The 23,714-nt window shown below is 46.8% G+C and overlaps 1 protein-coding gene across 4 annotated transcripts; it reads right to left on the bottom strand.

The window, feature by feature from the left end:
• Nucleotides 1–2,681: 2,681 nt before the first annotated feature.
• On the bottom strand, nt 2,682–22,213 carry Gata3 (GATA binding protein 3). 4 transcript variants are annotated; one of them, XM_059263517.1, is made up of 5 exons: nt 21,754–22,213; nt 18,963–19,499; nt 13,400–13,545; nt 8,042–8,167; nt 2,682–3,483 (listed from the first exon to the last, which is right to left on the bottom strand). In XM_059263517.1, exons 1-5 carry the CDS (start codon nt 21,992–21,994, stop codon nt 3,199–3,201), a joined length of 1,335 nt encoding a protein of 444 aa, XP_059119500.1. In that variant the 5' UTR covers nt 21,995–22,213; the 3' UTR covers nt 2,682–3,198. The 4 variants fall into 4 exon arrangements, with proteins under 4 accessions (XP_059119500.1, XP_059119501.1, XP_059119502.1 ...); XM_059263518.1 differs by having other exon boundaries at nt 13,400–13,542; XM_059263519.1 differs by having other exon boundaries at nt 3,306–3,475.
• Nucleotides 22,214–23,714: the final 1,501 nt, after the last annotated feature.

Here is a 23,714-nt window from a genome sequence, read left to right as displayed (position 1 = left end):
TTGTTTCACTTGGAGGACAGTCTCACTTTGTAGCCCAGGCTGCCTGAGGACTCACCAGATAGCCCAGGAAGACTTCTAACTAAAGGCAATATACCTGCCTCTGCCTCCCCAGTGCTGCGACTAGGGATGTGGACCAGCAACACCAACCTCAACATGCTTAAATCCAGTGATATTCACTCCTTGAACTCCCACAAAGATAGTTTTTCCTTTATTATGTTACCTTTGAAATGTTTTAAAGACCTAACCCAAGTCAGGCACGCTGGTTCATGCCTGGCACTCCAGCACTAGAGAGGCTGAGTCAGGAGGATTGCCCAGAGTTTGAGACCAGCCTAAACTATACAATGAGTACCAGGCCAACCCAGTCTTCAGTGAGAGACCCTGTTTAAAGACAACAAAAACAAAAACAAAAAACCCACCTAAACTGGGGCCGGAGAGATGGCTCAGCGATGAAGATTGACTGCTTTTCCAGAGGACCCGAGTTCAATTCCCAGCACCCACATGGCAGCTCATAATTGCCTGTAACTCCAGTTTCAGGGGATCTGACACCTTCCCACAGATATACATGCAGGAAAATGAGTGCACATGAGATAAAAATAAGTTAATTAAAAAAAAATAAAGCAACAACACCTAAACCAAACCACTGTCTTCCTCCCTTCTCCAAGCCCTGTATTATGTCTAAGATATTCTTCTATGGTAAAGCTGATAGTTATTTGAAAAATGATTGAAAATTTATCAGAGACACAATTCACTCAAAAACACTTCAGCAGTATCCTGGTTCTTGTCCTGTTTTTCCAGATTAAAACCTCATCAATGTTGTTCTTCTGTTCTCTCTCTCTCTCTCTCTCTCTCTCTCTCTCTCTCTCTCTCTCTCTCTCTCTCTCTCTCTCTCCAAAGAACAGAAACTACTGGAGCCATGGCAATGTGGTAGCATTCCAAAGGAAACCTGAGCCATTATCATTTAGCTATGTAGATATTGTATAACGATTTTCCATCATCTTCTAGAAACAGCCTTGAAAATTAAATCAAAATGTGCTATGATGAAATGACATAGAACCAGTAAAGTAGCTACCTTACCTAAAACAAAGCAAAACTCAGGCTTGTTAGCATTGAGGTTTTTTTTTTTTTTTCCCCTGTGTCCCCCTACCCCTTCTCTCTCCAGGAATGTTAAGAATTTGAATTCCTTGTTCTTAAGGTGAAAGGGCATTCACACAAATGGTCTTATGAAGAGAAGTTGGGAATCCTGAGATGGGGAACCAACCCGACAATAAAATTTCCCAGGTTCAATAGATGCTCTCTCCTAGGTGCTTCAAACGTGATTGGAGAACAATATTGGGGCTGTTGGTCACCCATCCGGAGCCAGCAAGGTCCCCACCTCCCTGCCGGTGCTCTTGCTCTTTTATTTCAACATCAGCTTTAGATTTAAAATATTTGCTAAGGAAGCAGAGGCGATTACTAGACTCTGTAAGTGTGCGCCTACATTCCATCAGCAGGTTTCAAAGGGGTTATTTCATGTGGAGCAGACGTTCTGGACAACCCTCCACCGTGGTGCTATTTAACAGTGGCTAGTGACATGGAAAAGGGCTGAGGAACCTCCCAGCCTTCAGTGTCAAAGAAGAATCCATCCCTAGACTGAGTCTCACCTGGAAATCTCAGCGGGGTAGTTGGCCCACTCTTCCTTTAAGATTTTTCTCCTGGAGGTGCCTAAGGAAAGCAGGCAGCTCACAGGCTGACCTCTGAAGCTGTGTTTGCCCAGGGATAGATTTCTCTAAACAGCGGAAATCATAGTTCTCCCATTCAAGGAATGGATGTTGCCCTGCTGGGATTCACACGGTCTCCTGGTGTTTGCTTTGGGATGCTTAAAAAGAAAACAACTCGGAAATCAGCCAGTGCTACCCAATTCTCTAAGAGCTTGGCCATCACTTGGATACAATGTTACTTTGTTGTTTTAAAATATGTTAACTTTATTATTATTTTTATAGTATTATTCCAACAGACTGTTTAAAGGCAGTGATCACTAATACAGAACACACAGGGGCTAACAGTCAGCCAGGTTGCTCTCAGGACACGGCCTGTCGTGGCCAGGTCACTGACATGCACGTTGGTAGCTATTACGCTGCTACCCTCATAGCTTAGGCTGCAAGAGAAGTGATGGAAAAGACAGGTACCGCTGGGCCCATGGAAGCTATTTAATAAATATCATCCAAAAAAAAAAAAAAAAAAGAAAAATAAACCCTCCAAAGTACATCCACCTTAGGTCAACTGAGAAAGCAAGCTAGTTTATTCAACCGAAAATCCAGGGAGAAGGAAAACATTAAAACCAAAAAAAAAAAAAAAAAAAAAAAAAAAGTTCTTAACGCTAGCAGTAAATAAATTTATACAACAATTCAGTCTGTATAATATGATGAAATAAATCTACATCTTTTCTTATTTTGGTGCTTCTGAATTATACATACAAACAACAATTACAGGGACTAGTTCACAGAGCTTGTAGGCCTAGACATGACATTCTTAAATCCTCACTGGCAATTGGTGAGATTTCACAGACTGCCGGATCTGAAATTTCCTTTGCAAAGGCTCACAGCCTGGAACATATGATTTGCCTACAACATTTTTTTTTTCTTGGATTTTTTTCTTTTCTTTTTTTTTTTCTTTTTCATTTCTTTTTTTTTCTTTTTTTGTTATTTTGTTTTTTTTTTTTTTAATGCATCAAACAACTAAAGGGAAACAAAACTGACAGCGTGCCCATAAATGGACATCGAGACTTAGTTTCTTCTGTATCTCTCTCCATACTTTATTTTCCCTATATTCCTTAAAATTCTTGGCGTCCTTCATGCCTTTCTTACAGCTATCCAGGTACAATAAAGTCTTCCTCAAATGTACAGTATTTCTTACAATATAAGTTATATGCAATGTTCAGCAATATTTTTTTTTTCACAGCACTAGAGACCCTGTTAAATAGGGAATATGAGTCTGAATGGCTTATTCACAAATGGGATCCGGATTCAGTGGTTGGAACACAGACACCACCGGGAGCTCCTTTGAAAAAGAAGCGAGCATTTTGCTTTCTGCCTTCAAAAACACAGATCTGTCGCTTCTGGGCTTCATGATACTGCTCCTGCAAAAACGCAAGTAGAAGGGGTCAGAGGGAGTCTTTGTGGACTCGGAAACTCCTCGTGCATCCGGAGCAGGGCTCTCCCTCTACCCCATGGCGGTGACCATGCTGGAAGGATGGTGAGGTCCAAAGGAGAGGCCAGAGGGCGGGTGCATGGGCGTCGGCGTGGTCAGCATGTGGCTGGAGTGGCTGAACGGGGAGATGTGACTCAAGGATGACATGTGTCTGGAGAGGGCAGCCGGGTTGAAGGAGCTGCTCTTGGGGAAGTCCTCCAGCGCATCATGCACCTTTTTGCACTTTTTGGATTTGCTAGACATCTTCCGGTTTCGGGTCTGGATGCCTTCCTTCTTCATAGTCAGGGGTCTGTTAATCTAAACAAAGATCAATTTTTTTTTTTTTTACTTTTTTGCTGCCTTTGAAATGGTACGGGCTTTTAGACAGTGGCATGGAAGCCTGCCACCTGTGTCAGTTGCCCCTTCCTTAGTCCCGCCTGCTCCTTCCTTTTTTTCCCCAGGGACCCAAGTGCTGCAGGTCTCAGGGTATAGGGGTTCTGACTCAGCTGCTACAACGTTCAAAGCCCAGAACCTCCAAGCCCAGTTCAACTAAAGCTCATCGACATTCAACTCGGGGAGCTGGCATGCTCAGGACCCACCTAGTATGAGTATTATGTCTGGCAACTTAAAATACAATAACCTGTCTTGCTTCCTTAAAATTTCCCTAAGGTATTTCATAGGAAGACAGGCTTTTTTGGGCACTTTCCAGGGGAGAAACAGCATCTTGTTTACTAGTTTGATGGATCTAATCTGGGACTTGCCACACAGAGCAAGGGAGAGTCAAGCCTCCATTATGGAAATCTACCTTTCTTGGAAACTAGGACTCCTGTTCCTCTCTGCAAAGGTCTGGCTGCCACTCTTCCAGCTGGTTTTTTCACAATGTGATGTGCTGGAAAAGCTTCCCCTGGAATATGTGTGTTCTGAGATTTTTTGGAGGGAGGGGTGTTCTGGGGATGGAACCCAGGGTCTCACCCTGCTAGGAGCTGCATACACAGCCCTGGAGCCTATAGGAAAGCACAGTGCTCTTCCCAAGGATAGCCCTGTGCCCACGTCACCCAATAGCAACCACAGTGATTGAAAGCTGTTGTTGCCCCTAGCCTGCCTCTGCACTTTGAACCAGACAAAAGCTAAAACCAATCAACCCAAAGTCCTTTGAGAGGAAACTCGCAGTCAAAGTTAAAAACCAAGAATGCATCAGAAAAAGATGCCAAGACCCCTAATTGGAAGATTGCTAGGCTCACAGGGCATGATGGCATACACCTAGAATGCAGGGTTGGAAGGGTTAAGAGTTCCGGGCTAGCCTGAGCTACTAGCAAGACCCCACTGAGAGAAAGAGAGAACACCAGACTTTGATACCTAAAAATCCTTTTTGGTTAAGTGATTAAGTGTCCTTTTAAAATTCATATACTTTGGGGACCCAGAATCAAGGACGGGACTTTGCAAAGCTAACAGAGGCTGCTCTTCAAGGAGAGCCAGGCAGGTCAACGTCAGCAGCACACATCTGCCACAACGAAGCAGCTGCGCAGCTAGCTGTGTTCCCAGGAATGCAACCAAGAACCTTGACGAGAGGCAGTGAGGGCCCAGTGCTGTCTGCCACGCCGAGGGTAAACAGCCCCAGCCACCAAGCCTTCTCCAAAGTGGACAAAAAAGACCGCCTTGGCTCTGGTCTTCTCTGCTCCTGAGGCTAGAAACGACAGTTAAGGAATAAAAGACCCAAATAGCCAAGCAGGATCAAGTTTCTGGCTGCAGTAAGAACATGGTTTCCTGGTGCTGGCAGAGGTCACCTGAGAGGGATCCAGAGCCCCACACTGGAGCCTCTGACCTTATTTACCCCTATGACAGGAAGATGGGGTGAGGAGAAGCAAAGGAGCCAAAGCCGGTGCCAGAAAAATGTCTCAGGGCTCCTTCAGGTTGTCAGGAAGATAAAGATGCCGCCCACAGAGATGACAGGTATCCACTCCCACGTCAGACCTTCCCTAAGATAATGTCTAGATACACCACTGTGTACACCCAGCGCTAGATGCACACAGCCAGATATCTAAATATAATATCTAGTTACACCAAGAGCGACATGACCATAGATAGCTAGTCACAACACACCTAGATACGTTGATGCAGAGATAGGCACTCATCTCAACTCCTAGATAAGAAGAGACGAGCCTGTGGCATACATGTGCAGACACAGCATGGGCAGGAGAAATTACACGCCAAGAAAATGGTCACAGATTAGTATCTTATTGTTAAACACACCTAAGTTACCTCCTTTGATGAACCCCCGTACTAAGCCAAAAGGCAGAAGAAGAAGAAGAAGAAGAAAAGAAAAGCGCACATGAGAACGAGAAAATTCTCCCCCCTCACCTTAAGCTTGTAACTGCAGCACTTGGGGGCTGAAGCAGGGGGATTGCTGGGTCCAGGAAGGAATGAGGAGTGAGCAATAGAGAAAAGGTCAATAGGTTGAGAGTATGACTCAGCACTACAGCACTCGCCTCACATGCCTAAAGCTCTGGGTCCATCCCTAGGACCACCGGGGAAGAAACCATTGTTCGAGAAAAATATGCACACATATATTTATGTGAAAACCAGCTTCATCGTACGTAGCTCATCATTACTATTTTAAAATTAGAAGAGGCTAGTTTCCCATAATTCTATAACTACATGAAGGTGGTAAAGAAATGCACTCGTGACAGCCCACAGAGATCTTGTTACCTTGAAAGGTCAGACTGTTAACTTTCCAACTCTCCTGTGCGCCTGATACCCCGACTTCCAAGGAAGATCTCTGACACCCCGAAATCAGTTCTGACGTTTACTTCATTAGTTACGTCACCCTGCATACCCTAGGGATGTGCCTTTCTGAGTCATAACTCCTTCAAGTACAACCAAAATAAAAAAGAGTCTTTACCCTATCTACATCATAGGGCTGTCTGGGGCTCACATGTCATCAAGTAGCATGGACGTTCTTAGAGAGCTGGAAATTGTAGCTCAGAAAATAACCGCATAGGCTGGGGGGTGCCTGGAAAGCTAATAATAAGTGCTAATGTTCCAGTCCTCACCATCTTAATCACAAATCTTTGAGAGCCTCTGCCCCACATTTGAAAGCAGGACTAGGTTTAATTGCTGATAAATCTGTGTGTATCATGGCCCAGGAGTGGGGGAGAACAGCAGATCCCACTTAGGAAGCCTTGGGTTTCCTTATACTGGGCAACACCGAAGGGGACTGTGTCAAAAGGTGTGAGTTTAGACTCCTATGGAATCTCAGAAACTTTCTCCCAGAGAGAGACAGACACACAGAGAAAGAGACAAAGACAGACAGAGGGACAGAAACAGAGAGAGAAACAGAGACAGAGACGGGGTGGGAGTGGGAGGGAAGGAGAGGGAGAAAAGCTTCCTTTGGATTCCCAAGTATTCCTGGGTAAAGTGAGTTACTGCCAGAACAGCCCCAAGCAAAAATGTCTGCCTCTTCCTCATTCCTCCCAAACTCTGCCAAAGGCAAAAGACACCAGGAAAGTAACATAAAGTTGAATAGAAGAGAGGCGATTTTCGGTTGGTTTTTGTTTTTTTTTTCCCTTGGGATTAACCGCACATTTGAGGCTGTCTTCTGCTACGTAGTGAGTTCAAGGCCAGCCTAAGCAATATGAGACCCTGTCTCAAAAAAAAAAAAAAAAAAAAAAAAAAAAGGCGGGGTAGATCCAGCTAGACTCTGTCGACTGGCAATTATCACTCTGCTACTGAGGTCCAGAAGGAAGAAGTCACCATTTCTTCTCCCCCAACCTCACTTCTCCCCTCAGTTGTTTACATGTGGCAGGAAGCTGGTTGGGACAAAGACATCCAGGGAACTCTTCGGGACATTTCAGTTCGTGTTTGTCCCGCGGAGGATCATTTGAAGTTCACAGCACAGGGACAGCCAGGGCTTCTTCTCATCAGTAACCAAAACTGTCCTATTTGGCTCAGAAATGGACGGCAGCACCACATATTTATCTAATGCCCTTTCTCCTGCAAGGGAGGTGCTACCTGGCCCCACCCCATGCAAGGGAGCATGGAAACAGAGCCGGTGGCTTTCTGTTTCGTTTTGTTTTTTGAAACACGGGTATCCTTATGAAGCCCTGGCTGTCCGAGAATTCACTATGTAGACCAGGCTGGCCTGGAACTCACAGCAATCTACCTGCATTTGCCTCCCAAGCACCAGAATTAAAGGCATGCACCACCTGACCTGGGTTTACTTAGAACAGATGCTTTTTCTGTTTTCCAAGAAGATGTTTTTCACCCTTAAAACCTACACAGGTCCATGATACGTATCGGGTTTCAACCTCCCATTAAAAACTGTCCAAAACATACTAAGTGGGTAGTGGGCAACATTCTCCATCTTTTTTGTTGTTGTTTTTGAGACAGGATCTTGCTATGTAGCCTAGGTTGGCCCAGTACTAGCTACTTAGGCCATGGCGGCCTCCAGCTCATGGTAGTCCTCCTGTCTCAGCCTTGTAAGTGACCAGATTATGGGTGTGTTACGAAACCTGGGGTCCTTCTCTGTCTCTAACCCCTTCCATTGCAGCAAAGATATTTTCAAAACTATGTCCGGCCACATGTGGTAACACACATCTATAATCCTAGCTCTCTGGAAGAAGCTGCAATGGGAGGACCAGGAGTGAAAGGCCAGCCCCCTCTACATCTAGAGTTCAAAGCTAGCCTGGGCTATATAAAACAGGTGTCTCAGAAAGCCAAGAGTTACAAATAAAAAACTCAGTCCTACTGTGTTGATTTCTGAACAAGTTGCTTAGCTCCAAAGAGACTGACTGAACCCCATCACAAATCCGGACCCTGGTGCCATTTCCACGGTGTGGTCCGGATGCCCACCGCCCTGGCTGGGTCCAGTCCCACTTACATTGTGGAGCTTGTAGTAGAGTCCACAGGCATTGCAGACGGGGTCCCCATTAGCATTCCTCCTCCAGAGGGTGGTGGTGGTGGTCTGACAGTTGGCACAGGATGTCCCTGCTCTCCTTGCTGCTGACTGGGGGTGGGGAGAGAGGGCAGAATAAAATCAGAACAAATAGTAAATGTGCTGGTGGAGCGACAGAAACAGGCGTGGAGGGGGGAAAAAAAAAAAGATATTGAAATCAAAACTAGCAAGTGGGCCACATAAAAGTCGTAAAGATCCCAGATCGTCCTTGAAAAGAAAGATGCAGCCAATCCAGTGTTTAGGAGTTTGAGGGGCCTCAGTAGGCAACCTGAGTGCAGAAGTAGTGAGAAGCAGGATGCCAACGCCAACCCCTGGGAACATTACCTCCTCCCTCCATCCCCACGAAGTACACCACAGAGTTCATTTTTAAGGTGACAATTTTCATTAGCCGGGCTAATTTTGGTACCAAGCTCTTAGTCCTCTCCATTCATCATTCCCAAGCCCACAGAGGTCTTTTTCAAGAAAGACTACCAAGAATATTGATCTCTACATCAGCTGCTGGCTGTCGGGGCCCACTAACAGCAAAATGAAAGCACACCTGAGCTAGAAAAAAACCTTGCTAGACTCCCCAAATCAGGAAATGTTGAAATAGCTGGGCAGAGTGGCGGTTGTCCAGAAATCTAGAACTCTGAGGCTGGGGCAGGAGGATTGCTGCTAGCTGGGGATACACAGTGGGAAAAGAAAGCAGCTGAGAATAAGGTATGCTAACATAGATGTACGAAGATAGCCTGCTGAAGCCCGATCCTTTGTATGCTAAACTAAAAATTGAGTTTCTATATAGATGTATAAACGTAGATATTTTAAAGGCTACAAAACACGAAAAACTCAGGGTGCCATAATTTAGGAACAGGGCATCCTAAGTCAACAAGACCCTGCAGCCATCCCACACAGCTGACACTTTCGGACTTGGCTGGCTACTTGCTACGCCCAGGGCAGCTACCCTCGACAGCTTTAGGTAGGTAGCCATCATGTAAGGAGACAATCCAAAAAAAAAAAAAGATACTTTGAATATTTCGTAGGAATCCTGGACACCACCTGTCCACCTGGCTCGAGTCTCCCCCCACCTATGTGAAGTTCAGGTTTCCCTAGGAGTCACAGGCCAAACGTCAGCCGCATCTTGAATTTTACGTCGTTGGTGATGGAGGCTTGTGGCTCACTTACAACTGTAATTCCTGCCCTTGAAAACGTGCAAGATTGCCACCACCTTGAGGATAGCCTGGGCTACACAAGAGGTTCCAGGAGAGTGTGGGCTACAAAGAGAAAGCCTGTCTCAAACATTAAATTTAAATGTCCTTAGCTCTGCTTTCATTCTCTTTAACAGGGAGAGATCTCTTTTACTTTTTGCATATTTGAATTTATCAGGCAACTTTTTTTATGCACATTTTTTTTTTAATTTAAAGTCAAAACTATAGAAAGAAAATGGAACTGTGGGCCATCAAGATAGCTTGCCGATAAAGATACTCACAACCAAGGCTGACTGGATCCCTAGAACCCATGTGGTGGAAGGAAAGAACCAACTCCTACAAGTTGCACTTTGATCTACACACACACACACACACACACACACACACACACACACACACACACTAAAAAGAAAATGGAGCTGTCTTTTCTAAAACACTCCTCCTCCCCTTGAAAAGAAAATGTTAACTCAAAAAAAGAGTCTGGATCCTGAGTTCAAAATTAATAGTAAAGAATAGAAAATAAAAAGCATTCAGTAACATCAAGAAACTCTGGTGTGGAAGCTGGAGACTCAGCTCAGTGGAAGGGCTATTTAACATAGCAAAAGGCCGGGTCGGACCCCTAGGGCTTCCCCCCAAAGACAAGGAAAGCAGGAAAGAAGGAGGAAGCAGGGGGAAAGAGAGGGAGAGAGGAAGAATGAAAGGGAAGGAAAGAAGGCAGAAGGAAGGAAAATAGACTGGTATGATGTGAAGAACATGAAACTAAAAACTACAGAACCCCAGCTTTATTCTCTATCGATACTGTATCAAGCGCAACAGTCAAGCTGAGTTCGGAAGCGCAATGGTAATTTTGATGGAGTTCAGCAGACAGATTCCTTCCTTTTAAAGCCCTAGGTTGTCCGCAGATCTGCTCCCGTGGGCTTTAAATAGTGGAGCTCAGACTTTTAGGGATTGCAAGGAAGTGAAATTAAAAACAGCCCATGTCTATCACCATGGAGAAGGTACTGCTTTCATGCTGTCCATTCTGAAAATAAGTCACTGCAGCAGGAGAGTGTTGGTGCTGATTCTGGAGCCTTTGGCCATCTGCCTTTGTGAAATGTGATCATTTAATACTTAAATAACGATTTCCCCTCATGTGCTCTCTGAAAGAAAGTCCTACTGAAAAGCAGCGCCTAATGATTTGTGACAATTATGTTACATGTGATTATTGTCACCATTCTATGGTATTTCAGGAGAAATATTCAGATCAAGCCCAACAGTGTCCACTCAGGCAACCAGCTTTCTCAGTTCAATAATTTTGAATGTATAATGTAAATATAAAGCCAATTAATACAATGAGTGCACTAAAGAAAGAATTCAGTACATACATAAATAATCCTTTGCAGTAGATTGTAAAGATCATAAATACATATGTGTGCCAGGATATGTCTCTGGCAAGACAGAGTTTATGTAAACCTACAGAGTTGCCCAGAACCACACTGCTGGGCTCAGTGGCCTGGGCATCAATAAGCCCTTTGATAAGGCAAGCTAACCCATTCTAATTGTAAGACATAAGAAAATTCTGGAATACTAGCAGGAGGAAAAGCTATAGATCTGGCCATGGGTCCTCTCTTCTATGTCAGTGTTTGATTTGTATCTCATGGAGATAGATACACGATGGGGTAAGTGGTCATCAGTGGGTCAGCAAATACATGGAAACAAAACCAGCAAGCTGTAAAGGCTGGGCAGAAACGAAAAGACAGAGAAGAGAATACAGCCCCAGTGTCCTTGGCATACATAAGTCTAGCCGGCTACACCCCAGATCGAAGGGGAGGCAAGGAAAGAAAAGAAAAGGTCTAGGTCTTTAGAAGTAGAAAGCATCTAAAGGGGGTTGGGAGACAAGCTGGTGTGATGGCTCAGAGGGTAAAGGGGCTTGCCAGCAACTCTGATGATCTGAGTTCGATCCCCGGAACTCACATGGTGAGAGCGTACTGACTCTTGCTGCAAGTTATCTGCTGATTTCCACACACACACAGCAGCACGCAGCACACACACACACACACACATAAATTAAAAGAGAAAGAGAGAGAAACTTCTACGTGTCTCTGTGTAGCATATGAATTATAATGGGATTGAAAAATATCAATGCCACCCCCCTGGTGGGGGGAGATGGTTAACACAGACAGCTTAAACTGTGACAGCCTATGAACTCTAGAATTAAAATCAATTATTACTCAGAGTTCCACAGGCTTCCTATGAAAGGCGAGGGGAGGCAAACCTATATAAAATAGTAGAGTCTTCCCCTCTGTTCTCTGAAAATGCCAGATAAATTCTCCTTTATTCACTAGAAAACTATGAGACTTTTCAGATCTTTATAATTTTTTTGTCTTTACTTTAAAATTAAAAACTGTAACTGTATCATGATATATTTCAAGAAGAAGTTTTGTTGTTGGTTTTTTTTTGTTTTTTTTTTTTGCTTTTTTTTTCACTAAGGCTGGGTTCTGAATGATTCATGGCATTCTTTTGCGGTGTGCTCACACTCATTCTGAGCTAACACCTCCAGCCATTTTTTTTTCTAGTGCTTCTTGTTCTGATCCGTCTAAACATCTTGATGTTTAAGTTGGAGAAGCTGAGTTGCTGTTTATGAGTTATCTCTAGGCCTCAGATATCCGGCAGCTTTTTCCTAGGAAGTTGCACATAAGAGAAGGGGGGAGGAAAAAACCCCTTAAACTGCATGAGAAGTGGGGGGGAGGCGGGGGGGGGTGAGACAGTTGGAGAAAAGGGCAAAGATCAGATAGAATGAAGCCTAGAGATCTAAGATTGGCAAAAAAAAAAAAAAAAAAAAAAAAAAAAAAAAAAAAATTGAAGTCATGTGTGGGTACTTCCACCCTAGAAAGTTTTCCTTTTTCTAAGGAGGAGGCAAAAGGTGTTAACTGCACTGCTGTCAGGCAGGGAAGACTAATATTGCTTTCAAGAGGGGGTAGTGGGGGTCTCGTCTGCTCAGGTTTTGCTCTGTTTTTCCCCCTTAGAATCTGCATGGAGAAATTCTTCCCTTCCACTTTAGCATCTTGATGTCGCCTCTGCAGGCCAACTACTCTTACTGTCTTATATATAATCATTGTTCAGTCCAGCTCAAGGTTTCAGAGTCAAGTTTACAAACAAACGCCTCCTCTTTACTTTCTTTATAAATGCGCACTGCTTCAAGGTTTTCTCAAGTATTCCTAATAACCGAAAGGCTCCAGAAATAAAAGAAAGTGTATATGGTGGGAGCCGGAAACTATCGCCCTATGGAGAGTTGTTATAAATGAATGAATGAATGAATAAACAAATAAACAAACAAATCAGAGGCTAGGAGACCAGGAGTCAAGACAGGAATCACAAACCTTCCCCAGGAATCACCTGCAAAAGTCCTCACTGTCTCAGACCGAGAAGCAGAAAAATACCAAAGGCTGAGTCTGAAATTCGGCTAATTCAGCATCAATCCCATGGCCCAGGCCACCTTCAAATTCTACATGTGGCCGAGACTGGCCTTGAACTCCTGATCTTGTGGCTCCACTTCCTAAATTCCGGCATTACAGGAGTGCATTACTGCACCAAGTCCTATGAGTCTTAAAGTGTTGACACCAGAAAGTCATCCCCAGCCCTGGATCTGTAACTGCTTCCTCAGAGCCTTCCACTACTTCCAGGGTATGTTCTAAATGGTTCCTGGGATATTTCCTTCCCTCGTTAAACTTCTATCTGTGATGCACGCAGCAATTACTGACGCTGTTGTCCTGATATTGCTAAGCTTCGCTTAGTTATTCCATTGGGAAATAAGTTTCAGTTGTGATAACCAATAAGTTAGTATCCTTAAAATTTAAGAAGTGACTTAAACATGAAAGACAAAAATACAGTTTTTCTGCATCTAATTTGAAAAAAAGAAGAGGAAAGGGGAAAGGGGGAATGGGGTGAGGTGGCGAGAAAAGGTAAAAAGAAAGGGAAGAAGAAGGAAGAGAAAACTGTCCTAAGCAAGCTGACGTGGTTCTCAACTATCCCGACAATTTCCTTCAGAAAGCCATCCATCCCAGAGACAACATGGAAAACACAAAACAGTTCCATGAGTTCAGGCCTTCCAAGAACTTACCAGCCTCCGCTTGGGCTTGATAAGGGGCCGGTTCTGTCCATTCATCTTATGGTACAGTCCGCAGGCGTTGCAGAGGTAGTGCCCAGTACCATCTCGCCGCCACAGTGGGGTGGAGGTGGCCCCACAGTTCACACACTCCCTGCCTTCTGGAAACAAGATCACAGATAAGTCACTTATGGAAGGAAAGCATACCAAAAGGAGATAACATTTAGAATTATGAGGGAGGGTCTGTGAGATCCCTCAGTGAGTAAAGGCACTGGCCACCAAGCCTGAGGCCTGCATACCATCCCTGAGATCCCCCTGAAGTTGTTTTCCATCCTACACACACACACACACACACACACACACACACACACACACACACACACAAAAAAAAAAATTGAAGGGAAAATAAAAACACTTCCAAACTCATTTGGGTGGGGGAGCAGTTCACGCCATCTCCAACGTGCTCCAAAGTTGTGACTATTGTGTCCGACGTAACTCTTCCTGTTACCAACAGACTTCAGGTGAGTGAAGAGCAGCAGAATCTTGACTTCAGCACGTCCCACTCGGTGAGGAGGACAGAGCCGAAAGGAAAGAGACTGAATCTTAAAGCATTTCTCTGAGAGCGTGCTGAGTGCGGGACAGTCAGTGGCCAAAGCAAAGGACTTTTTCAGCTTCCTCCGACGAAGCAAGGAATGGTGACCCAGTTGGTCACAGAGCTGTCTATACAGACTGACTCAATAATGAAGATTAGGATGGGGAGAAAGGAGAGATTAATCGATGGCTAGATAGGTACACAGATAATAGATGGATGCATAGATTGATCAATTGGCTGATTGATTGAGTAGGCTAGAACTTCACATCTTTTACTTCCAATAAAACTGCAAGTGCCCCTAGATGCAAAGTCATCAATTAAGGCCCAGCAGGACTGACTCATCCTCCTGTTCTCACAGCCTCCCCTTCAGAAAACACCACATTTCCTGTAGGTTTTCAGCCGCTACTAGAATTAATTGAAGTTAGGCTCTGGCCCCAGCCTGGCCAGCCCAGGGCTGTAGGAAGGAAGCACAGTACAAGCCTTTAGGCAGGAGATCTGCAAGATGGGGAAAGCCAGGAGAAGAAAGGGCAGAAAGGGTAGAATGAAGGTCAGATAAAGATTAGGAGAAGAGTTAGTTAAGGAGGTGGGGGATGCTGGTCCACGCATTAACTGAGGCCCGACCCACCAGCAGCTTCTCTGTTTCCAAAACCACAAATAAACAAACAGAAATCCAGCCCAGCCAGGTTTGTTCGCTCCCAAAACCAGGGCTGAATCAGGACAGGGACTCACTCCCAGAAAGTTCCTCAGTAGAAATGGATCCCCAGAAAGCAGACAGAGGGACTTTGCAACTTCTCAAAGTGGGGAAGATCCTTTCCAGAAGAACCTCTTCCACTCCGGGTAGCTGAAGAAATACACTAGCATTCTTAGTTCCTCCAGCGCAGGAGGAAGTGGAGAGCCCAGTCCCCTACAAGAGCACGCAGCTCAGCTGGACCCACCACAGAGGTGGGTCAAGGTAATGAGAGGGAGACACTCAGGGTGAATGGACGAGTCAACAACAGCCCGAAAGATTTCTTTGAGGGGGCCGGATTTACCTAGCATGTACAAGGCACTGGGTTTGATCCTCAGCAGTTAAAAAGGGAATCCCTTTGTCTTGAGAGATTAATCAATGACACACGAAGTAAAGGAAGAAACTCTAGAAGAGTGACTGGGAATTCTGGCTTCCCAGAAAAGGAACAAAGTCTTCCTTGGTAGATAGAAGACCTAATGATTTTTGGAAAACCCCAGATCAAAACCAAAGGAACAAGGGGTGCTCACACCTATGGGCTTGTCACCTTCTCCAGGGACAAATTCTTGCAAGTTATCATCACTATAATTTAACTCCTACCTTTTCGAACAGTGGCCAGAAAAACCACGAGAAACATCATTTTCACCTTCCCCGTAACTCCAGGAGCTAGGTGTAAACTTGCTTTTTCAAACAATATTTGAGCAGAGAATTTTTTTCCCATCCAAATTACAAAAAAAGTCTCTTAGGATGGGGTCTGCAGAGAACTCTCCCCATTGTCTTAGAGTCCCTGGGACTAGATATAAAATTTGCTTACACATATAGCCAAAGGTACTTTTATAGGAACTTGGTTAACTTTTTCTGATTCTCCTCAAAGGTTCTAGAGTATATCATCCTCAGACAATTTTCATGTGGGGTCCAGCTCTGATTGGATATGGCTACTGGATGTGGGGAAGCTGAAGGGATGAGTGGGCAGGCAAGGGGATACCAGCTGTAGAGGCACAGCCAGGAGCCTTGGCTGCTTTGGCTTCCCAAGTGTCTACTACATCCACAGCCTGAATGCTGGGAGACAGTATGGGCCACCGCCCAGCCAAGGCCTACTTTTTATCCTGTCTGCCCTGGAGTCACTTAAGTCCCCTTCCCTGAGTAAGCTTGCTGCTTACATGTTCCCTGCACCAGGCACAGCAGAAAGGTAGCAAGCCGCTGCCCTGAGCAGGGTGAATGCCTAGGCACCCTGACGCTGAGGGGATCTCCCAGCCTGTGGCCAGGCTGATTTCCTCTCCTTTGTCAGGTAGGAGGGAGGAAGACAGCTTCCTTTTCAGAGGGCCCTTGAAAGCAGAGAGCGAGGTCGGTTGCTCTCAGGCAGAGCCCTGCTCACTACAGTAATTTTCTGTCTTGATTCACGCCACAAGTTTTCGACTGCCTTGCGTGGGCTTCTCTCTTCTCATTTCTCCCTGCCTCTGCTATGACTTCAGCACACAGCCAATTTTCCTAATGGAGGGCCTGACTCTCCTGCTTTCTGTCTTCCTCATGCCTCTCCCCTGTGTGCTGTGAGCTGCCAAGCAGACACCTCTCTTAGGTGACAAGAACCACAGAGCTGTGAGGCCTCTTGACATTCAACAGCCATTTGCAAATGCCCCTTGGGCTTCGGACTGAAGCCCTGAAACTGGGCTGTGCAGGAGCAGAAGGCAGGGTAAGCTATTTTTCTCAGGAGAGTGGAGGGAGGTACCCACATCCAAAAAGTAATCAGGGAAACTGAGAAAAATGGCCCTTTGGGGAAAAATAAAAGCAACAGCAACAGCTTTGTCTTTTGTTTAAAGACAGATCCCAGACCGAAAGCAAAGATATCAAGAAAGCAGTGCAGGCCCTCACCACAGCCTCAAACGTCTCTCCAAAGCACAGCCATAACCCTGATCTGCGATTCTTTTCTGTCTTGTCCAATAAATGCATCTGCAAAGAGGAAAGAGACAGGAAGGAGGAAAAGAGGGAGGACAGGAGGAAAGGAGGAGAGGAGGAAAGGGAAATAAACCTAAGAGAATATCCTGTATGAGAATTCCCACTAGCCAACCTTCTGCATACTGACAGCTTCTGGAAACTTCCCTCTACACTCCAAAAGTCCCAGGTCCTTTGCGGGCCAGGTATGCCACTCTTGGTTTTTATGACTGTGAGAAAGGAGGAAGAAGGAGGAAGTAAAAAGCCTAATTTCACCCCTTCACCAAAATAAATAAATAAATACAATGCATAGGTATTTCTGGCTCTGGTTTAGGGAAAACCTGGTACTCTCCTGCCTCTCCCCACCTGCCCCTCACATACAAGCTTAAGGGAAAAAATGAGAGAAAGAAACAGATCAAACCAGGAACAGAAAGTGTGCAAACCTAAGGAGATGGAGAAGAGGTGTGGAAATGAGGGCACAGAAAGAGTCTTCTGGAAAGTCAGAGCGCCCCCCTCCCCCTCGCAGCCACCACACCGGCCTCAGAGCCCAGGCACTTCCCTGACCTCAGAGCCCCGCCAGTACAGACAATTTTTGTTTTGCTTTGTTTTTAAACCCCAGTGCAACCTCAAAACACACAGTTCCTTGATTTCAGCCCTCCAGCAGCACGGTAGGAGACAGCCAGTACTTCTACCTCTCTCTAGTCCAGCGCCTTCCCCCCCACAAGCCCAGTGCTTGCCCTGGCACCTTAGCAGACCACATTACTCCCGCAGCTCTCTCTTCCTCTAGCTTTCTTTTTGACTCTGCTAACGAGCCTACCTCCTTCTTCTCCCTCCTGCCTACTTTCATGTACTGAACATGCAGGTCTGAGTTTTTCTGTCAGCCTAACCGCATCCGGACTCTATTAAAGTTCCTGGCCCAGGATAAACAATGCAACTGTCGCGTGCAGCCGTCTGAAAATAATTGGATTAGCTAAAACATATCAACTAAATAGAGACAGTCCTGCTCAGGCAGTCAGAGTGAATGTCACCCTGGGAAAAAAAAAAAAGAAAAAAGAAAAAGAAAGGAAGAAAGAGAGAGGAAAACCCTGAAAACTGATCTCCTGGTCACTCGCAGCACCCTCCTGCCTGAAGTCTTCCAAACCTAAGTGTGGTCTGAAGACTGCTCATCCAGCCCTTCACAGACAACTGGTTGTTTTTTTAACCATTGCTTTTTTAATGCAATCTGTGTAGTTGGAGTGGCCCACTCTGAAATGAGGACACCTTAGGAGTCTTCACAAAATCCCTTCTAAAAACACACTTCAGTCTGCTCACGACCTCTTTTGACTGCTTCTCGTAGCCGCAAACTGAGAATGAATTTGTCTTATTTCTAAAGCAAAGAAAAATTCTGCCTGTGTATGCTTTTCCTGCAGTGACCTCGCTAGAATAAACCTCTCGGTGTGCTGGCAAACACCGTTTGCTTTTGAGGGAGAGGGAAGACAGAGGCAGCAGAAGCATACACCTGCAGAATCCTTTCTACCTACTACACCTGGCTTCCAACCGACTCCAGGAATTGGAGGTCCTAAGTGGGGCCTCCGGCTCCTGTTCACACTGAATGCTCCAAAAGACACTGGAGGTAACTGACTAGCCCTTGATGTTCCTTTAGTTCTGCATCCCACTGGGGTTGCAGAACCTGCCCTCAGAAGTTCAGCTGAGAGTCCCTTTTCCCTGCAAAGCCTGCTGATTTTACAAAGTGTCTGCCTCCTTCCCAAATGACACAGACACACGCTTTATTTATATGTGCCTCTATAAAGGACAGTCCTTGGCTATAGCCCCAGTGACCCTCTCTGAGGAGAGGGAAGAGGAACAGTCCGACTGACAGAGGCCAAAGGGGTCATAGGAGGGACCTGTGTTTGTTTAGGTTGGAGGAGGTTTCGTTTTAGCTTGAAACACCACAGATTTATTCCTGGGGCCTTCCATTTGGTCTTGGAAACTAAAGGTTAGCGGTAGAATCCAGAAGTCCCTCAGCAGGCAAGAGGAAAGGGCATCCATTTGTTTGTGTTAGTCTTTTTCCTTTCCCAGCTCACTGGGATGGGGAGGGTGGGGGCTTACAAGCAGCTCACACTTCCCCTCTGCAGCCTAAGTCAGTAGGAGTTAAGACACACCACATTCTTCCCAGGCTGGAAGAATGGAAGACAGTAAGTAGATCTCCGCAGGGCTGGGTGATACCTGTAGGCCTCCCAAATACTCCTCCCCCCCCCCTTTTTTGAGAGAAGGAAGACCCTTTTTCACCTTGACCTGGGTGTAGAGGAAGTAAGAGGGAGCAAAAGAGATTCCCAAGGGTGGAGGTGGCTTACCTGTGCTGGATCGTGCCTTGGGCCTCGATTTACACCCGAACCCAGTAGGGGATCCTCCCAGCAGGCTGCTGGGTGGGAAGAGTCCGGAGCTGTACTCGGGCACATAGGGCGGATAGGTGGTGATGGGGTGGTGGGCTGAGGACGAGGCCCCTCCCAGGGTGGTCATGCTGCCTCGGGAGTGGGAAGTCTCCAGCTTCATGCTATCCGGCAGCGGCACCTGATATTTGAGGCACTCTTTCTCATCTTGCCTGGCGGAGCCCGCTGATCCCGGGGTGGACAGCGACGGGTCTGGGGAGACGTCCTTCGGAGGGGTGGGTGGGAAGGTGAAGAGATGCGGACTGGAGTGGCCTGCGGCCAGAGAAGAGGAGGAAGCCGGAGGGTAGACGGACAGCGGCCCCGGGGAGCCGTGGTGGATGGACGTCTTGGAGAAAGGGCTGAGGTTCCAGGGCGAGGCCGTGTGGTGGCTGCTCAGGGCTTTTCCACCATCGAGCCAGGGCAGGGATCCGTGCAGCAGAGGTGGGCGGCATACCTGACTCCCTGCGACGCCAGCGATGGCAGAGGAAGAGAAGGAGAGAAAAGAAGACCGCATTGAGAGCTAACCTCAGACACACCTAGAGAGTCTACCCCTGGCGCCCCCAATCTCCCAGTCAGCAAACCTCCAGGCCCAACTGCGCAAGAGAACTCAAACCTCCTCTAATCACCGTGGTTCCATGAGGACCGGGCCCACACGCCTCGAGGTGGAAGCAGACGCTATCCACACCCAGCAAATCTAAAACGAAAGGCCTGCTCCTAATACTCCAGAGGAGTTGCAAGGACGTGGAGAAAGGTTTCGTAGCTTATTTGTCCTGTCCAAATACATAGTCTACATCAGATTTCCTGGTGTCTCTCTCTAGAACCTGCCTTGATTTATTGGTTTCTTTCAATGGCCCGGATTCTCCCACCGCAGACTTAATCCCAACCAGGCTGATAAGGGAGTTAGCGTGAATGATGAGGCCTGAAGGATGAAGTGGGGCCACACCACTCCTGAACCCTAGGAGAGGCCCAGGTCCCAACATCCAATGCAAGGAAGGCAGGGTGCATTTGAGAATTAATTTCAGAAAAGTTCAATGCTTGCTTAGAACTGGCAAAGCTGCTTCCAAAAGGCCTGAAATAGACATTTGCAAGGAAATTTTCATTGTCCAAAACCTTGAGGGATTTTCCCCCTCTGTTCTTTCTTCACCCTTCCAATTTTACAGGAAAAAAGAATAAAACAAGCCCCTTCGTCCCTCGAGACTTTCCTATTTACCAGGGCAGTATATGAATTTTCACCTGAGACACAAAATTCCAGTTGATATGTTTATTTTAAGCCAGGGGAGACTCATACACAGAGAAGTTTAACCTTCATTTAAAATACACGATTTTAAGGTGTTCATGAGTTATCGAAGTCCGTACTCTCTGATAGGGGAACCTTTAAACTGCAAGCGCAAATCTACGCTCTTCGTGATCTTTCAGTCCAGTGTGCCTCACCATTTGACATTCTCGTCAACCATTAAGAACAATACTGAAACTAAAATCTTAAGCGAGAGGAAGGGGAGGGGAGTCAAGAGAGATGGAGCATTCTCTTGAACGCCAAGGGTTAAGGTTCTTTTTATGCAGGAAGTAGTATAGTAAATAACATTAGGTCTGATCTACCTCATTTCCACTTAACTGCTAATCTGCACACAACCCGAGCAAAGAGCGCCCCATCCGCAGAAATGACTGTTTAAAACCTGGAGGCTGTGAGGCAGAGGATGCCTGCTGCCAGAGGGCCTATGTGTAGGGAGACCTGAGCAGACCTAGCTGACTGAGAAAGCCTCACATTTTCTTCCCTTCCATTTTTTTGCTCCTTTGAGCACAAACTTACAGCTGGGAAGTGTTAAGGGTCCCCTGTCCCAACCACATAAGGCTGGTTCCTTCCTTTATTTTTCTTTTTTAAACACCTCAGAACTCCCCTAAACTTCTCAAGATAAATGGTTTGGGGGAGGCCACTGGAAACTCCTGCTTAAAAAGACACTTCGGTGTATCATAAATCTTTGAGGGAGCCTATAGGAACTACCGTAGGCCAGAGGAGAAAATAAGGCCAGGGTTGCTGGCAATTAAGCAACCTAAAAAGCAAAGACGTAGGAAAATTCTGTGTAGCCGGGAGTCTAAGCAAACCTGATTTCTCTTCAATTTAAGACTTTATACCGTGTCAACCACCAGATTCTCGTCCTCAAGCCACCAGTAGGTAAGAAACCTGCCTAAAACTCAAAATACACTATCTTTGGTGGAAAGCCAAAGAAAGTAGAAATAATACATGTGTTTGGGCCTTTCTGAAAATACAAAAGGAGAAACAAATTGCAAGGCTCTGTCGAAAGACCCCCCCTTCTATCAGATCGCTAGAAGCTGGAAGCCCTTCAGGGGAGCCCAGTTCCAGGACCGCCTGGCCCGCTCTGCTGCCCCGGCGCGTGCAGGCTCAGCTTGAGATGTCCCCGGCTGCAAAATCTACAATGCGTGGACCAGGGCTTTATCTAGGCGCCGGCCAGGTGAGCGCCTGGCCCAAACGACGCCCGCAAAGAGAGGCGCCTGCTGCACTCTTTTTAAAAAACATTCTCCCTGCGAGCGAGACTGCTTCCTCGCCCATTTCCGGGCCCCAATTTTTTTTTTTTTTAAATGAACTAGTGACACACTTAGGGGCTTTCGCTTGCTCTGCCCAGCCTGAGTCTCTGGCGGTCTCCCAGACCCAGGAAAACAGGAGCGGATCGAAAGGGTTCCTGCACCCAGGTGGACTCACCGTGGTGGGTCGGAGGGTACCTCTGCACGGTAGCCCTGACCGAGTTTCCGTAGTAGGACGGGACGTGGTTGCCTTGACCATCGATGTTAAAAAGTACGTCCACCTCTTCCGTCAGGGGGTACTGAGCCGGGTCCATGTACGAGTGGCCGAGGCCCGGGTGGTGCGTGTCCGGGTGCTGCCCGTTGAGGACCGCGGGGTGGTGGTGGCTCACCCAGCGCGGCTGGTCCGCAGTCACCTCCATGTCCTCGGCTGTGCGCGCGCCCTCTCGCCGGGCCCGGAACCCTCGCGGATAGAGGGAGGGCTGTCGGCCTGGGAGGTCCGCGGACTCCTGCCGTCGGAGGCCCGGGAGAGGGGTCGTTTAGTGGTTTGTTTGTAGTAAAGTGGGTAGGAAAGGTGAGCCAAAAAGTGGGTTTAGGAGGAAAGAAAAAGCTTTGTGGGATAGTTTGGCAAAATTTAAAAAAAAAAAAGAAAAGAAAAAGAGAAAAAGAAAGAAAGAAAAAGGGAGGAAGGAAGAGGGAGACCCCCCCTCAAAAAAAAAAAAAGAAGCGGCGGATTAAAGAGGCCAAATGCAAAAACAAAAAAAAAAAATGATAAAGAAGAAAGGACGCTGAAATCCAAGTGTGGCCACAAGGCACACTGGTTCCTTGGCGCTCAGAGACGGTTGTTTCTCCGGTCACCTGCAAAGCAGAGAAGAGGAGACCTGGATGAGCTGTAAGTACTTAAACACCTGAAATTCTGGAGGGCATTAAGTCTCCTGGAGCTTCCCTCAGGGCCGACTCACCGGGAACGTGCACACGCACGCGAAGACCCGGCAGGAGAGGAAGCCAAGCTCCCCAGCACATCTCGCCGGAGCCCGGGACTGACTAAGCAATTAAAACTTGGGGACAAGTCCTCCCTGGAGGACACCGGCCCCGGGATCTTTCCAACCACTGCAAACCCTCCAAAAGAGCTTTAAGTTTACCAAAAAGAAAAAGAAAAAGAAAGAGGTCCCCCCTAAGTGGAGGGAGGGAGATCTAAAAAAAAAAAAAAAGTCACAATACCAACCTGAGTAACAAGGATCAGAGAGGAGGAGGCGTGTGACCTGCCCGGTCAGATTGCGTAGCTCTATGTCTCGCTCTCTCAGTCTCTCTCTCTTTCTTTCTCTCTCTCTTTTCCTCTCCCTCTCTCAGTATTTTTTTTTTTTTTTTTACAGGGAATGCATTCTTTCTGAAAGTATCAAGACGGCGCCAGGCAGCTCAGTGTTCGCAGACAGCTGTGGCGCGACGCAACTTAAGGAGGTTCTAGTGTCATCCGCGCCGAGGGGGAGGAGCCTGGCGCTGGCAGGAGGGGACACGATCCCTAGCACAAGGAAACTGCAACCCAAACCCGCTCCAGGACTTCACCCCCACCCCCACCCCATTCCTCCCCCCCCCCGCCCCGCACACCGCCGCCCCTCCTCCCGCCCCTCCACTGACCGGAAAGGGGCGCCGCCGAGGGCCGCCTAGGGCAGAGGGGCCGCGGGCAGGGTGGGCGAGGCCGGCCCGGGCTTGGGGCGGAGGGGACAGGCAGGAGGGAATTCGCGCTCTGGCCCTTTAAGTGTAGCAGAGCCGATTCATTCGGGCTCAGTAGATTATTCCGTACCAGTGAAACCCGGCCGCCCCATTCATAAAGCTAATTTCCATAAGCAGACTTTTCTTTTCCAACTTCTTTAAAATGAGCAAACTTTGAAACTAGGATTCAAGCCGCAGTATTTTTCAGTTTATATCAACTTGGGGGCTATGTGCATGTAAAACTGACCAGAAAAGTTTCATGGCAAAGTAACTGAAGATTTGCTTCCTGAACCAGTTTCCCCGGAGGCTGATGGATCGCGCAAAGGACCTGGGCTTTGACTCGGACACCCGCATTATTTTTGTTATGGTCTCGGCTTACTTTCACAGACCTCTCCAGTGTGAACAGCGTCAGCTGTTGCAGCTGTCTTTTTC

Source organism: Peromyscus eremicus, chromosome 5 (genome assembly GCF_949786415.1).
Source record: "Peromyscus eremicus chromosome 5, PerEre_H2_v1, whole genome shotgun sequence".
Lineage (NCBI taxonomy): Eukaryota > Metazoa > Chordata > Mammalia > Rodentia > Cricetidae > Peromyscus > Peromyscus eremicus.
Note: the sequence above shows the minus strand (reverse complement) of the source record. Positions and strands in the feature narration are given on the sequence as shown.

What these genes read in the sequence shown, in the direction of transcription:
- Gata3 (XM_059263517.1), bottom strand. Translation starts at nt 21,994, where the DNA reads ATGGAGGTGACTGCGGACCAGCCGCGCTGGGTGAGCCACCACCACCCC. An exon ending in GTACCCTCCGACCCACCACG is followed by an intron (nt 19,500 to 21,753) that starts GTGAGTCCACCT and finishes CTGGCGTCGCAG; the next exon opens with GGAGTCAGGTATGCCGCCCA. An exon ending in TCTACTACAAGCTCCACAAT is followed by an intron (nt 3,484 to 8,041) that starts GTAAGTGGGACT and finishes ATCTTTGTTTAG; the next exon opens with ATTAACAGACCCCTGACTAT.